General features: G+C 41.1%; 1 protein-coding gene across 17 annotated transcripts in view; it reads left to right on the plus strand.

Annotated features, from left to right (window-relative positions):
* Positions 1-13,922, plus strand: part of PTPRT (protein tyrosine phosphatase receptor type T) — a 619,839-nt gene that overhangs the window by 249,782 nt on the left and 356,135 nt on the right. For all 17 annotated transcript variants that reach the window (XM_079978848.1, XM_079978862.1, XM_079978850.1 and 14 more), the window contains exons 3-5: positions 6,234-6,505; positions 10,079-10,160; positions 13,697-13,812. In XM_079978848.1, the coding sequence (XP_079834974.1) occupies positions 6,234-6,505; positions 10,079-10,160; positions 13,697-13,812 (470 nt within the window). The remainder of the gene's footprint in view (positions 1-6,233; positions 6,506-10,078; positions 10,161-13,696; positions 13,813-13,922) is intronic.

The raw sequence follows: 13,922 nt of genomic DNA on the forward strand, positions 1-13,922 counted from the left end.
TCTTGAGAATCTGCATATTTTCTCTTGTCTAAAGGATGCGGTGTAGATGGTTAGGAGATAAAGCAAGACTTCACATGCTTTTCCTCCACACCCAGAGTGTTCTCTTTGTATGCAAGTATGCACACTCATTCTCTCTCATCTCCATTTCTGCTGCCCATTGTGTCTATATTTGGCACGATCCATTTTAAAACAGGGAGAGTCATGCACATTTCTGTTGTGTGTAATTGCAAAGCAGTGGAAAAGCTTATTTGGGCAAATGCTGCCAGTGTCTCCTCCTCTAAGCCTACTACATATGGCTGCTCATTGATCAGAAATGATCAGAATGTTTATCCGGCTCATCTGGGTGTCTGTCACACTGCTGCAACATGGCATACAAAAGAAAAAGTGAGGGGTGGGGGACCCTAACTTCAATAGGTTACTAGTGAGGCAAGCTTTCCCAGATTCAATCTTCTATGAACTGCATGGGGGCCAGCAGAGAGATAACGTTTGTAGCATGACTTGGCAGCTCCATCGGAACTGAGAATGTCAAGAGGGCTGCATTTGATTAAAAATTACTATGCCTGACTGCTGAAATAGATATTCTTTCTTCTCTTTCTCTGCCCCCCTCTCCCAATCTCTTATTACTTTTGCTAGTTTTCCTCAAGGCATGTGTGCACACATCCACAAAGCAGATCTTTTAAAGAGAATTAAACCAACAGTTCTCATTATTTTTATTGCTAGAGAGGAGTGTTTTTTGTCACATCGCTGCAGCCATGAAAGGGAGAATTTTAAACGCCTTTCTCAAAATATGCTTCTGTGGATTCCCATAGTTGTATTTTGTGTGTGTGTTTGTGTGTTTGTATGAGAGAGAGACTAAGAGAGAAGGTCAACTGTGCGTATGGGTTGGAAAACAGCTACAAATGTAACTCTAGCAGCATGGTGGGATGGACTGTGGAATACAACCCTTATGAAGAAACTAATGAAGCATATTAGAGCACTCAGGAGCACGAAGAATAAATATGGTTTTGAACCTGTATAGTACAGTTTTGAACCTGTATAGTACCTATTTATTCAGTACACTGTTGCCCCCTCACCACCAGCTACCCATTGCTTACTCTGTTTTTAATATTGTAAACCAACCTGAAACCTTAGGGTGAAGGGCAGCTAAAATAATAATAATAATAATAATAATAATAATAATAATAATAATAATACTGCTGCCAAGGCTATTTTCTTTAACAAGAGGAGAATACGTGCTAGATGATGCTAGGTGGAGCATCACAAGGTGATTTAACGTCCTTGGAATTGATCAGTTAATAAGTAGCAGGGTGTTGATCTGATTCAGTTAGGATGTAGAGGAGATTGGCTTTTATATGTCCCCAAATTCAATTGCTTGGGGCCTTAGAGGATAGGATACCCTCCTTCCCTTCTTTCCTTTCAATTCAGGGTGGAAGCCAGTCAGGTTGGTACAGAATTCCTGTCTATGATTGCCAGCATTAGCAGCTATAGAGAGATAAGAGACTCAGCTACATTTGTCAATACAGTGGTACCTTGGGTTAAGAACTTAATTCGTTCTGGAGGTCCGTTCTTAACCTGAAACTGTTCTTAACCTGAGGTAGCACTTTAGCTAATGGGGCCTCCTGCTGCTGCCGTGCTGCCACTGCACGATTTCTGTTCTCATCCTGAAGCAAAATTCTTAACCCGAGGTACTATTTCTGGGTTAGCAGAGTCTGTAACCTGAAGTGGCTGTAACCCAAGGTACCACTGTACAGCGATTTGAATGTGTTATAAGCATGCAACACCAGATGGCACCAGAGAGCACAAAACATTTCTATAGAATTTTTACATAAGTTTTTCTTTTCTTTTATTATAACGTTTTAATTTCTGACTTATTTATAGTGGTTTTTTTCCTGTGTGTAGATCCATCCAAGGTGGATAATGGCAGACAAAGAGTGGGAACAAAAGGGAGGCAATCAGACAACAGAGCTTGGAACAGAACATAGCGGCCACTACTTTAAACTTTAAGTTTAGCGAGACATAAACAAACCAACAATTTCAAATGGGTTTTCCCCCCTTTCCCCGAAACAAACCATAACGAACATCCATCAGTTTGCCAGTTTGGACAACACAACAAGCTGTGAATGGTTAAGCAAAAACAGAAGTGAAAGCTTCTGAGCTTCTCCTTGCGTCTCTGCTAGAGAAAGGGAATGCACAACCTGCAAGGTCATTTAGTGTAATGTCTGAATGTGGCCAGTGCAGAGTTGGATTTAGGGCAGTGCGATCGGTTCCATTGCACTGGGTGCTGAGTCTGGCGGGCACTGCAGGACATTGCAACTAGGACTTAGTGAATTGAGTAGAAGGCAAGAAATGAGGGGGCACCAAATTTATGCTTTGCATAGGGTGCTGCTGAAATCTGAAAGATCCAAGTCTGCCCCTGGCCCATGTCTCAGATAAAGTTTTATTGGAGTAGAACTATGATCCCCACCAGATTCTGGACACCCAGTAAAAACTGTAGCCAGATTGGGACTTAGGTGTGGCGCCCCCTGACAGTCAATAGGCAACATTGCAAGCTTGCAAAAAAATAAAATGAAGAATTTAAACCAGAAGCTTCTGTCGCAGCTCATCCCAACACCTTCCTTCCTTCAGTTTTTTTTTTACTTTGCCTCGCAGAAAGTGGTCATTTGTTCATGAGACTCCTGGTGTTGTCCTTCCAAACTGGTTATTTCCTTGTTTCTTTTACCTTTTGTGGAATTTCTTTGTGTGCTTAGCCTCATTTTTAGTTATTCTCAGCAGTCCTTTCCCCGCTCCGGTGTTTTCACGCTGATTTCTTGAGACCTATTCATTTGTTGGTTTCCTTCTCTACAGTCACCCTAGACTCTATATTGTCCATTACATTGCTGACTTCATCCATAGTAGCCTCTGGATTCCCCCCCCCTCCAGCTTTTTGCTCAGAATAGGTAAAGCTTTTCAAACCTCTAGTCATTAGCTCTCAGTGGGAGGTTAGACAGTTTCCCGTGTTTTTTGCTAACAATCACCTAATGATCGGCTATTGTTCAAACAGCTTCTTTTCCTGCACTTAAATGGAAAGGCACAGAAAAAATGCACACTCTCCTGCCAGGAGCGAATTGCAGCAGCAAAATTACAGCCCGTAAATGCAATAGACAATATTACATGTAGTTCTCCATCTACCCAAGATTTGACTCCAGCCTTCCCCACCATGGTTCAGGAGCAGCACATGCCACTTTCAACTCTGTTAGGCAGATCTTCCCAGCTTGCCAGCCTCTCCTGCCCCATCTCTAGGGGAGTTATATACAGATCATCTCAGAGCTAGATCAGGTGGTCCCATGAACTCCCCTCATTCTGGCATCAGCTCTGAGAACTGATTGTAGCTGGGGAGGCGTAGTCAGGGAAGTTGACCAGATAAGGGATGGGACTGCTCACCTGGCACAATAGAGGGTGTAACCTACCTGGGAGTCCTCAGTCGGCTCCAGAGCTTCTCCTGCCCTACCCTCCCTTAGCTTAGGACATTTATTGCAGGTTAAGAGCTTCTTTACAGGTATGTGGGCGTTGCTACAGTCACTGATGGTTGCTGTTGAAGGACTGGGAAGGAATTTTCCTGCATTGGCAGGTTTCGCCTTCCCCGTAGCAAAACATCACAACTTTGGCAGTTTCAGGCCTTGGGTGGAATCCGTTAGTCTATCTTCCCTAAATTTGGGGGGGGGGCATGAAGTGGTGACACCCCCCGGGTAGTCCCAGGGTTCCCCATTAAAGGGGTTGTGTTGAGGGGAGTCACTGGCCATATGCTGAAAGGTTGTTAGTGCTCTCACTCTGTGTTGCAGCAAAATGGGGGGGGGCAGTCTCCCTGCTTAAACATACGTCTTCCAGAGCCAGCCCAAACCCCAGACAGATTGATTAATCCTGATGTGCCCCAGATCCCTGGCTGGGGACTGAGAGGGATAAACGCCCAATGCCTAAGCCAAGGTCTTCCATATCTGAAAATTTAATAAAGTTGTGGTCAATTTTAATCCCATAGCACATTGTCAGGAGGTGTCAAACACTCAAGCCAGTGTGGTGTAGTGGTTAAGAGCGGTAGACTCGTAATCTGGGGAACTGGGTTCGCGTCTCCACTCCTCCACATGCAGCTGCTGGGTGACTTTGGGCTAGTCACACTTCTTTGAAGTCTCTCAGCCCCACTCACCTCACAGAGTGTTTGTTGTGGGGGAGGAAGGGAAAGGAGAATGTTAGCCACTTTGAGACTCCTTAGGGTAGTGATAAAGTGGGATATCAAATCCAAACACTTCTTCTTGTTGTTCAAGCAGAGACAATTACATTATCTCCAGAAAAACATAACCAAAATTCTCTCAACTGTGTCCTCCATCCTACCCCATCACGCTATCATTTTAATGCTGTTGTCAAAGATGCTATGGCTAATGATACTTGCCCTACCAATGACGTTGTGGGGCAGACTTCACTCATATCCCAGTAAATGGCTTCTCTTGCACCATCAGAGATCCATTCACAAGTGGGGTCTCCAGAAAAGTCTGTTAAACTTACTGTGAAAGGTATTTCTGGATCCCATAAAAGCTGCCACCAGAGCCCACTCACGCTGTCAGCAGCTGTTTATTTTGTGGCACCTCACCACTTTTTTGCCGATAGATTCTCCGTCATACTTCTTTACCTTTCCTACCAGAGTGTCTCAGTGAATTTTTAAGGCAGCCTCTCCTGTTAAAAGCCATCTTCCATGCTCTTCTGATACTGAATCTCCTCATTTTCTGGCTTGTTATTGAAAAACTGGAAAAGGAAGGAGCAGGAAGGAGCTAAGATGGCAGCTCCCTGTTCTTTATTTTATTCTTTGCTCGCTTACAATGTTACCTATTGACTGCCGGGAGGTGTGAAACCTAAATCCCAATCTGGTGGCTGCTTTTTACAGGATCCAGGAATACCTTGCATGATAACTATAATGGGCTTTAAAAAAACCACATTAGAGAACACACTGTCGCAAAGAAGAGACAAAAGTCAAGACAAGGGATTGGATTTGGTGGACTTTTCTTGCTTTGAGGTTTTTAAAATAGCTGTTCTTAAAAGGTTGCTTTACAAATGGCAATACTTTTCAGTATGAATCATTTCCCTGCTTGCTGTGCTACAGCAGTGCTATATGTATGACACACTGGAACTGAGTTTTTGTTGATCAGAGTCTCAGCAGCTGTTACAGCATCCAGTCTCTAACTCTTTTGCTTAAACCAAACAGAACTAAAAGTTAATATTTGATTGTAAAACTAGTAACACTTCCCTGTGTGGCCTGCATTGTGTTAACTTTCCTTTCTTTCTTTAATTCACGAGGAACAAAAATAACATTGATGCCCACTCAAAAATTGTGTTCATTTGAGTGATTAGATCAGAGACATGTACAAATTGACAATTCTAAATTGCAGGGACATGCACAAATTGATAATCCTTAATTACAGAGAGAAGTCATGCATTCAAATGGTGCATCAGAGTTGTGAAAGGGGCTACAAATGTGATTAAAATATAAGGAATTCAAACAGAGGGAGTGTCAAGGTAGCTGTTCCAACATGGCTCCATTTGGTCTAAGGCTCTCCTTTCTACATCTTAAGCTGGTGAAACCCCACAGTAATCCATGGCCTGTTCAGTATTTTAAGCTGGTGAAACCCCACAGTAATCTATGACCTGCACAGCGGCTAATTGCTGGCATCCGGTGGAGGAGTCACACTCCTTTGTGTGCCACTGTGCCTTGCTCTTTTCCAGTGATGTATTACAATACATTGGTACAATACAAAGCAATAAATTTAGATGTGTTATAAAGGCTGTCAGCTTCATACTGCTTTAAAATGCCACTGGGAGAGCCTGGCCACTTGGCAAGAGGTTTGTACAATGTGTATGCACTTCATGCTTGGTGTGGATATTTTACTTTCAGACAATTTGAAATCCAGGGTAGAAAATTTGAAAATAGTAATAAATAACCCTCTTTAAGTGATGGTGGAGGCAGTGGGTGCAAATTTATTTGCAGCTCCTGTAATTTTGATGTCTTCTTGTCTTTTTCAGATAAGTGTTGGCATAAAATAATAGGTTTTCAGTTCTTTGAGATGAATACCTGTTTTGTTTTCTGACTGCTGGGCAGATTGTTTAGAATTATTGGCTCTTCATCATACTATTGTTCCAGGGGAAGAGAAGGAAACCACTGACCTTATTTTTCTCTGCTATTGTCCCTCTCTTTGTTTCACATTTATCTCCAGGCTCCTTCATGATGGTGAACAGCTCTGGGAGAGCATCTGGGCAAAAAGCTCACTTGCTTCTACCAACCTTGAAGGAAAATGACACACACTGTATTGACTTCCATTACTACCTGTCCAGTCGAGACCGCTCCAGCCCTGGATCGTTGAACGTTTATGTCAAGGTTAATGGTGGACCTCAAGGCAACCCTATTTGGAATGTGTCTGGGATTGTTACAGAAGGCTGGGTGAAGGTAGAACTTGCAATCAGCACATTCTGGCCACACTTCTATCAGGTGTGTTTGAGATTCCCCCATCCCTAAAAAGTTGCGTCAGATATTTTGTGATTACATCATATCATATCCTATCTATTCTGTGATAATAACCACTTCCCCTTTCCCCAGATACTACAGATAACTATCAATATGACCCTCATTAAATAACAGATAGTAGTACTCAGAATCGCACTCTGATTTAGCAGAGAGCAGCCATAGTATTTTCTCGGATTTGTCCCAATGCAAGTCAAGGAATGTTGGCATTTCTGTAAAAACTAAGATAAATGCTAGAAATGTAATTCAGGTGTTTGCTTGCTTCACCAGACACCTGAATTTACATAGGAACACATTTACAAGTTTGTTGCTAATACAAATTTCAGCTTTAACAAACTTTTGTTGTGTTGTTGTTTGTTTGTTTTGCAGCAGAAACACTTAGGTGACATTTTCCTCACCATTGAGGGATACTGAGTACAATCGACACATGAAAACCCTGGGTGTAGGAGTGGTCAAATTTAGCCCCTTGCCCCTATACAGATAATTATATGGGGAATGTGGTACACTTACAGAAGCCTTGATGGAAAGTGCATGGAGAGACATGTCATGAAAATAGTAGCCATAGTCAAAACTGAGTATTATTGATGATGTGGGGGGCAGATGGAGAGAGAGTGTTTAGCTCTTTCTCTGACATGATCCTGACAAAAATGGCATCTCTGAAGCAGCTGTTTACATTAGAGCTCCCATTTGTGCCAATGAAATAAGTTTGACATTAATAGGATTTGTGCAGTTAACATCACATCTGGTTTGACACATAGCTGACCACTGTTATGTACTTAACAGCAAAGAGGTTGTCCTCTGCAAAGACGGATAAGAGGCAGGACTTTCTTCATCCAACAATTCCTCTCCCCTTGATTTCATCCCTTCTACCTCCTGTATCTGGAGCTATAATCCACTGTGTGGATATCATTTCTTAAATATACACACATCTGATACATTGCATGCATGGACTAACCCAGGCACCCCCAAACTTGGCCCTCCAGATGTTTGGGACTACAATTCCCATCATCCCTGACCACTAGTCCTGTTAGCTAGGGATGGTCAGAGTTGTAGTCCCAAAACATCTGGAGGGCCAAGTTTGGGGATGCCTGCACTAACCTAATGAGAGCTGCTATCTAATATCCTGATGGGTCAGCTCAATCCAAAGGTCTTCTCTAATGTAGTTAATACTAATTGAAAATTACATGCATTGTGTATTCCACATGAAATAAATGTGGCTTGCTATTTATTGTGTTTCATTATATATATATATATATATATATATATATATATATATATATTTCACTTCAAACATCCAGAGGCATCCTAAAACAATTTACAGTGATAAAATACAAAATTCATTTTTTAAGAAAGTTATAAAACAAAATGATATAAGTGTTCATCAAAAGAAAAAAAAGTAATCTAAAACAGAAAAGAATTTAGCCCTTTCCACACAGGATGAACACCAGTATCCACCTAAAGCCCAGTCACCAGTGCTGTCCAGGAGCAGAATTACATTAAGGCAGGCTTCCTCAAACTCGGCCCTCCAAATGTTTTGAGACTACCATTCCCATCACCCCTGACCAATGGTCCTGCTAGCTAGGGATCATGGGAGTTGTAGGCCAAAAGCATCTGGAGGGCCAAGTTTGAGGAATTACAGGTGTCAAAAAGTAACATATGCATCAGGTCTGGCTAGCAGTACTGAGTACTTGTAAGCCCTGACACCGAGGATATTTAATCATTTGAGGTAGATGAGATTTCAGTGTTTTTCTTCTATGGTCAGCATATTCCCTTAATATGGTTTACCTTAGGCTACTCTTTTCATCTTCTCTCTAGTTGTTTCAGTTTTGCCATGAATTTTCACATTGTCCCAGATTGGATGTCAAAGTCACAACTCAGCTATGTTGGGACATCCCAAAGTCCCAAAGAATGACTAATGCTGCATATTACATAAATCACTTGCAACAACTTAATACTCGCAGTAATATCTTTGAAAACTTGCCTAAACGGAAAGAAATATTGTGTGTTACATCAAATGCTTTTTTTAATTAGGCATATGCATATGAATTAGAAATGAGAAATACATTCATTTCATTTCTGATTATTAATCCTTTAAGCATAATTATATTTTGACAGAACAGTGAAAGATTATAAATGAAATAAATGAGGAAGGTGACACAGTTTCATTTTAAACTGAAAGGGCTTCATTATTATTATTATTTTTAAAAAAAGTCTAATTCCAAACACAGAATATTTATAAATAAATTAACTTGGAAATGTTAATGTTTTTAAGAAGTTTTTCACAAGGTTAATTGGCAAACATTCCTCTGTTGCTATGAATTGAATGCCTCTAAAAGGTGAAGAAGGCAGGGAAGCATCATTGGGCATCAAAGGGGTTGCCATTTTGATATATCCCATGTTTCAACAACAGCAAAGCCACCTTCTGTGATACTTCCTGGGTGCTCTATTTAGGGTTCAGCTAGATGGGAGCTGTTATTGAAATCAAATTGGAGATAGTACTCTGTTCCAGTGAGTACCAACACAGACATACACACACACACACACACACACACACACACACAATTATCTTACAGATAACTTTATAAATTCAGTATTATTTTTAAAATATTACAGTTACCTATAAATATACTGAATAAGTATAATAAATATGCATTGCATATGTACATACATCGCATACATGGTAAAATGTAAAATTGTCAAATTTATGATCTATTTCATATATCTCCTAATAACGAATATGGATTGACCAGATCTTGCCCTTTATCATTCCAACAAGCTCCATATTTCTGCAAAACTGACATGGCACTATTTATCTTCTCTAATTAACTTTGTCAACCTAACCTATGGACAGATGGATAGTGACATGTTCTGCATGCCCAAATACGGCTCAGGTAGTTTATCCAAAGGTGTGCCCAGTGTGAAGTTTCCCTCCTTAAGTGTTGTATGCAATATTTAATGATTCAACATAATTATACTATGAGCTTTGGCATTTTTAATGACACAGGAGGAGAATTTACAGGGCAGCCATTTTGTTTGCGTGTTTCTTATAACACAGAGACTGTAACCTAATCCCAGGGAGTAAGCCCCATTGAATTCAATAGGCCTTGTTCATGAGTAGACATGGTTAGGCACTGTTAGGCATAGTTCTGGCACTGAAATCCTTGGTTTTGTCTGTTTTTATTAGGATTTAACCCATTTAACTTGGCTTCATGCTTATGCTTAAGAACAAATCAGTGTGGTTCCTTCCCTGCCTCCCCCCAGGCTTCTTCCAAGTAGAAGTGTGATAGATATTTTCTGACATTATGTTCAGTGGAGACATATTGGAACAGGACAATGTGTGTATTTTTCTTCCCTGCGCATTAATGAATAAACCTTTGAAGGGTTAAATTGGCTCACTTATGAAAGCGATCAATATGTTGAGTTGTGAATCTCTGTCCCTGGATTTTGAACGTTTTCAGCTTCAGCCATGCGAGAAAGAATAGGCGAGAGATCCTTTCAGACAGCTTACTTAAGCAGCTTGTTTTCCCCTGTGTATTTCAGGTGATATTTGAATCGGTTTCGTTGAAGGGACACCCTGGGTACATAGCTGTGGATGAAGTCAGAGTTCTTGCCCATCCATGCAGTAAGCATACCTCCCCCCCCTCTTCCTTCCTAACCGTAGTAATGTGTTACACTCGGCCTTGCATCAAGAGGAGTAATTCGCCCAATTCAATCAGTTCTGAAACATCTTCTTTTATCCTTTCCAAATGCTTACAGAGTGGAAGCAATCAACCCTGAATAAATACATAATTTATCAAGTTGTGCAACAGGCAGAACTGCTACAAATGTGCAGCTAGTGCCAAAATTCTAGTCCGTTATTAAGGAGATATAAAGCCCTGATTGTTAGCTCTGATTCAGGCCATTGAAGGAGAAGAATTGCAGGGTTCTGATGGTATCATATAGAAGTAAGTTAAAGGGGGAATTTTGGGATGTGGGGGAAGTTCTTTCATGTGCACACAACTAAGCAAATTAGTGCAACATTCACTCTGGAAGAAATGCCCTGGAGTATACTTTCTTTAAAGGAATGTAAATCTTTTCAGTGGCTCAATGAAAGAATTTAAAGAATATGTATCCCTTTCAAAGCACTCGATTCATACTGTGAAGTATAGAATAAGTCAAAAGATTGTTTCACTACATTCCCTCGGCTGTTGTATTTTGTACCAGCCGCTTTATCCATGGAAACACTCAATTAGGAATTTGTATCCATTTGTTGTTACAGATGTCCAATTCATAACATTCAGATGCAAACTCCCCCAAATCCAGGACTAATTCAGAGGTAATACTAGGGCCATTTTTGTGCTCATGGTACCTGCCTGGTATCTAGAAGCCAATAGAAAGCTTTATACTTGGGCCAGTGCCGTCACAATGAAGCATATTTAAGTCCTTCTAATTTCAACAGGCAAAAACTATGTAATATTCTTTTAGAGACTTGTGTAACTTAAAAGGGATAAATATGGAAGATTTTGGGATCCAAAGGTGCCTTCTAATTTCTGTTCATGCTTTATATTTATCTGTTTATTACATTTATATCCTGGCTTTCTGCCAGTCACCCAACACAGTCTACAATTTTAAATGCTAAAATACGTAAGTGTAAAGTTGACTGAGGAAGGGACAGGACAATTCCAGCAATGTTGTTAGGGACAGCATATATAAGGCATTTATGTTCTCTCAAAGTGCTGTTGTGGTTTCTTTTAATACTCACTTCCCCAGCATTGCTAGCTAGAAGAGAATTAGTTTGACTCATTAGAGTATTCTCTTTAAAAACTTTTTGTCCTTTTGACTATTAGGTATTATACTATTGAGAGGGCCTTCTGGCAGTTTCCTCACTGCGAGAAGTGAGGCTACAGGAACCAGGCAGAGGGCCTTCTCTATAGTGGCTCCTGCCCTATGGAATGCCCTCCCATCAGATGTCAAGGAAATAAACAACTATCTGACTTTTAGAAGACCTCTGAAGGCAGCCCAGTTTAGGGAAGTTTTTAATGTTTGATGTTTTATCGTATTTTTAATATTCTATTGGGAGCCGCCCAGAGTGGCTGGGGAAACCCAGACAGATGGGTGCTGTATTATTATTAATAATAATAATAATAATAATAATAATAATAATAATAAATGTGATTGTGTTTGAACTCAAAGTCATCAACCATTTTTCCTTTCCTTTCCTTTATTCATTTCTTCCTTTTGTTCCCTTTTAAAACTGTAGAGGACTCAGTAGCAGTAGCATTGCCATCAATTAAAAAAGGCCCATTTTGATACACTAAAGCTAAAAGGAATGGAAAGTACCAGCTGTCGTAACGGTTTGCTGTAAATATTCTGCAAAAGCAGTATTGTTTTATATCAAGGCTTTTCCATTGCAGGTGACAGATGAATGACCCTGTCTCAGCCAACAGCTAGTACATCAATAAATTGTGACATGGATAAACTACCGGCCAGCTAAAAGGGATGGCATAACTCTCTTTGACTCTGCTGGCCAAGTGATACAGCTCACCAAATTGTAGCCGGCCTTTCATTGTGACAGAGCCTGCGAAGCTATGGTCCTCCATACGTTGATAGACTCCTCATTATTATCCATGATAATTGATCATGGTAGGGATGTGGGTGGCACTGTGGTCTAAACCACTGAGCCTTGGGCTTGCCGATCAAAAGGTCGGTGGTTCGAATCCCACAGTGGGGTGAGCTCCCGTTGCTCGGTCCCAGCTCCTGCCAACAAAGCAGTTCAAAAGCACATCAAAGTGCAAGTAGATAAATAGGTACCGCTCCGGCGGGAAGGTAAACAGCACTTCCATGCGCTGCTCTGGTGTTGGTGTTCCGTTGCATCAGAAGCGGCTTAGTCATGCTGGCCACATGACCTGGAAAAACTGTCTGTGGAGCAGACAAATGGCGGGTGCCTCGGTCTGTAAAGCGAAACGAGCGCTACAACCGCAGAATCGTTCGCGACTGGACTTAACTGTCAGGGGTCCCTTTATCTTTAATTAATCATGGTGGCTGAGGCTGATTGGAGCTCCCCATTATGGGTTTCCCCCCGTTATAGCAAATGGCAGAAAAGGGGCTTAGAGGAAAAAGTTAAACCCTCCCTGTGCCAGTGCTGCAGCAATGATCTGATTGCAATGCTACAGAACTGGCCCACTCATGAGGCAAGGTGAGGTGACTGCCTCAAGTGTCACGATCCATAGGCACAGCAGATCCTGTCTCCAAGGAATTCATTGCCCAGTGCTGCTGCCACAGCAACAGCTGTGTCCTGCTCTTTGGGAGCTGGATCTGCTGCCACCTTGGTAGTGCCTCTCCACAAAATAGCCATTTTACAGAAGGAAAATTGGTGATGCTCAGGGCCTTTCCTCCCCAAAACCAGGCAAAGAACCTACGTGCAACGCAAAACAAATAAAACATACAAAAAAGCAAGGAACACTCCTGCAAAAAGAAAAGGCAGCACCCCTTCAAACAACAAAAATTCCAATTAATCTCTTTAAAGATAGAATATTGGGATGAGCCTCGGGCCTTGGTGGGCACCACAGTGGGGTTATCTGAGGGTGTCCATGAGACCACATTGAGGACCCCATATATAAAGTCTCTATGCTCTGTGTGCTTACTTGAATGTAGGCCCCATTGAGTTGGGTGGAATTTGGTAATGGTAATATTTTAATAGGGTTGGACTATATCAAGTTACTGTTGTTAGTTGTCTGTGAGTAGGAACCCAGGCCGCTTAGTAAAAAATATCTTGCCTCAGTTTTCCTTTGCCTACTTTTCCTTGTGAATGCTATATTCATTGATTTCGTACATATTATGTTATATGTATTATATATTTACATCCTTCCACAGAAGAAATTTGCTATTTGTTTCCATAGTATATTAACTGAAACTTATTATTGGGGAATGTTGAATCCTTTTGGTGTGGAAGTGTCATTTATAGCACATTATCTGTGCCGAGATGGTTGATGCTTTTGTTTTCATACCGTTAGCTGAAAGCCATACTGTAGTATTTAAAACAAACCCCAAACTCAACACTGCTATGATGAGTAGTTTGTTCTGTGGGAAACCGGACATCCTTGTTAAGAATGGCTGGTTCTCATAGCATACATATGAACTGTGAAGCTCTACCCAGATAATATTTTGCATTTTTGTTAGGAAAAGCTCCTCACTTCCTGCGGCTCCAGAACGTGGAGGTTAATGTTGGACAGAATGCAACATTCCAGTGCATTGCTGGAGGAAAGTGGTCTCAACATGACAAACTGTGGCTACAGGTAAAGTAGAATGAGACTTTATGTGTTATTTTTCAGACACTCCAAAGCACAAATAGAGCTTCCTATTTTTGAAGACCACAAAACTCAAATAGAGCTCCATACTTTCCAGG

Source organism: Podarcis cretensis (genome assembly GCF_951804945.1).
Source record: "Podarcis cretensis genome assembly, chromosome: 6".
NCBI classification, from domain to species: domain Eukaryota; kingdom Metazoa; phylum Chordata; class Lepidosauria; order Squamata; family Lacertidae; genus Podarcis; species Podarcis cretensis.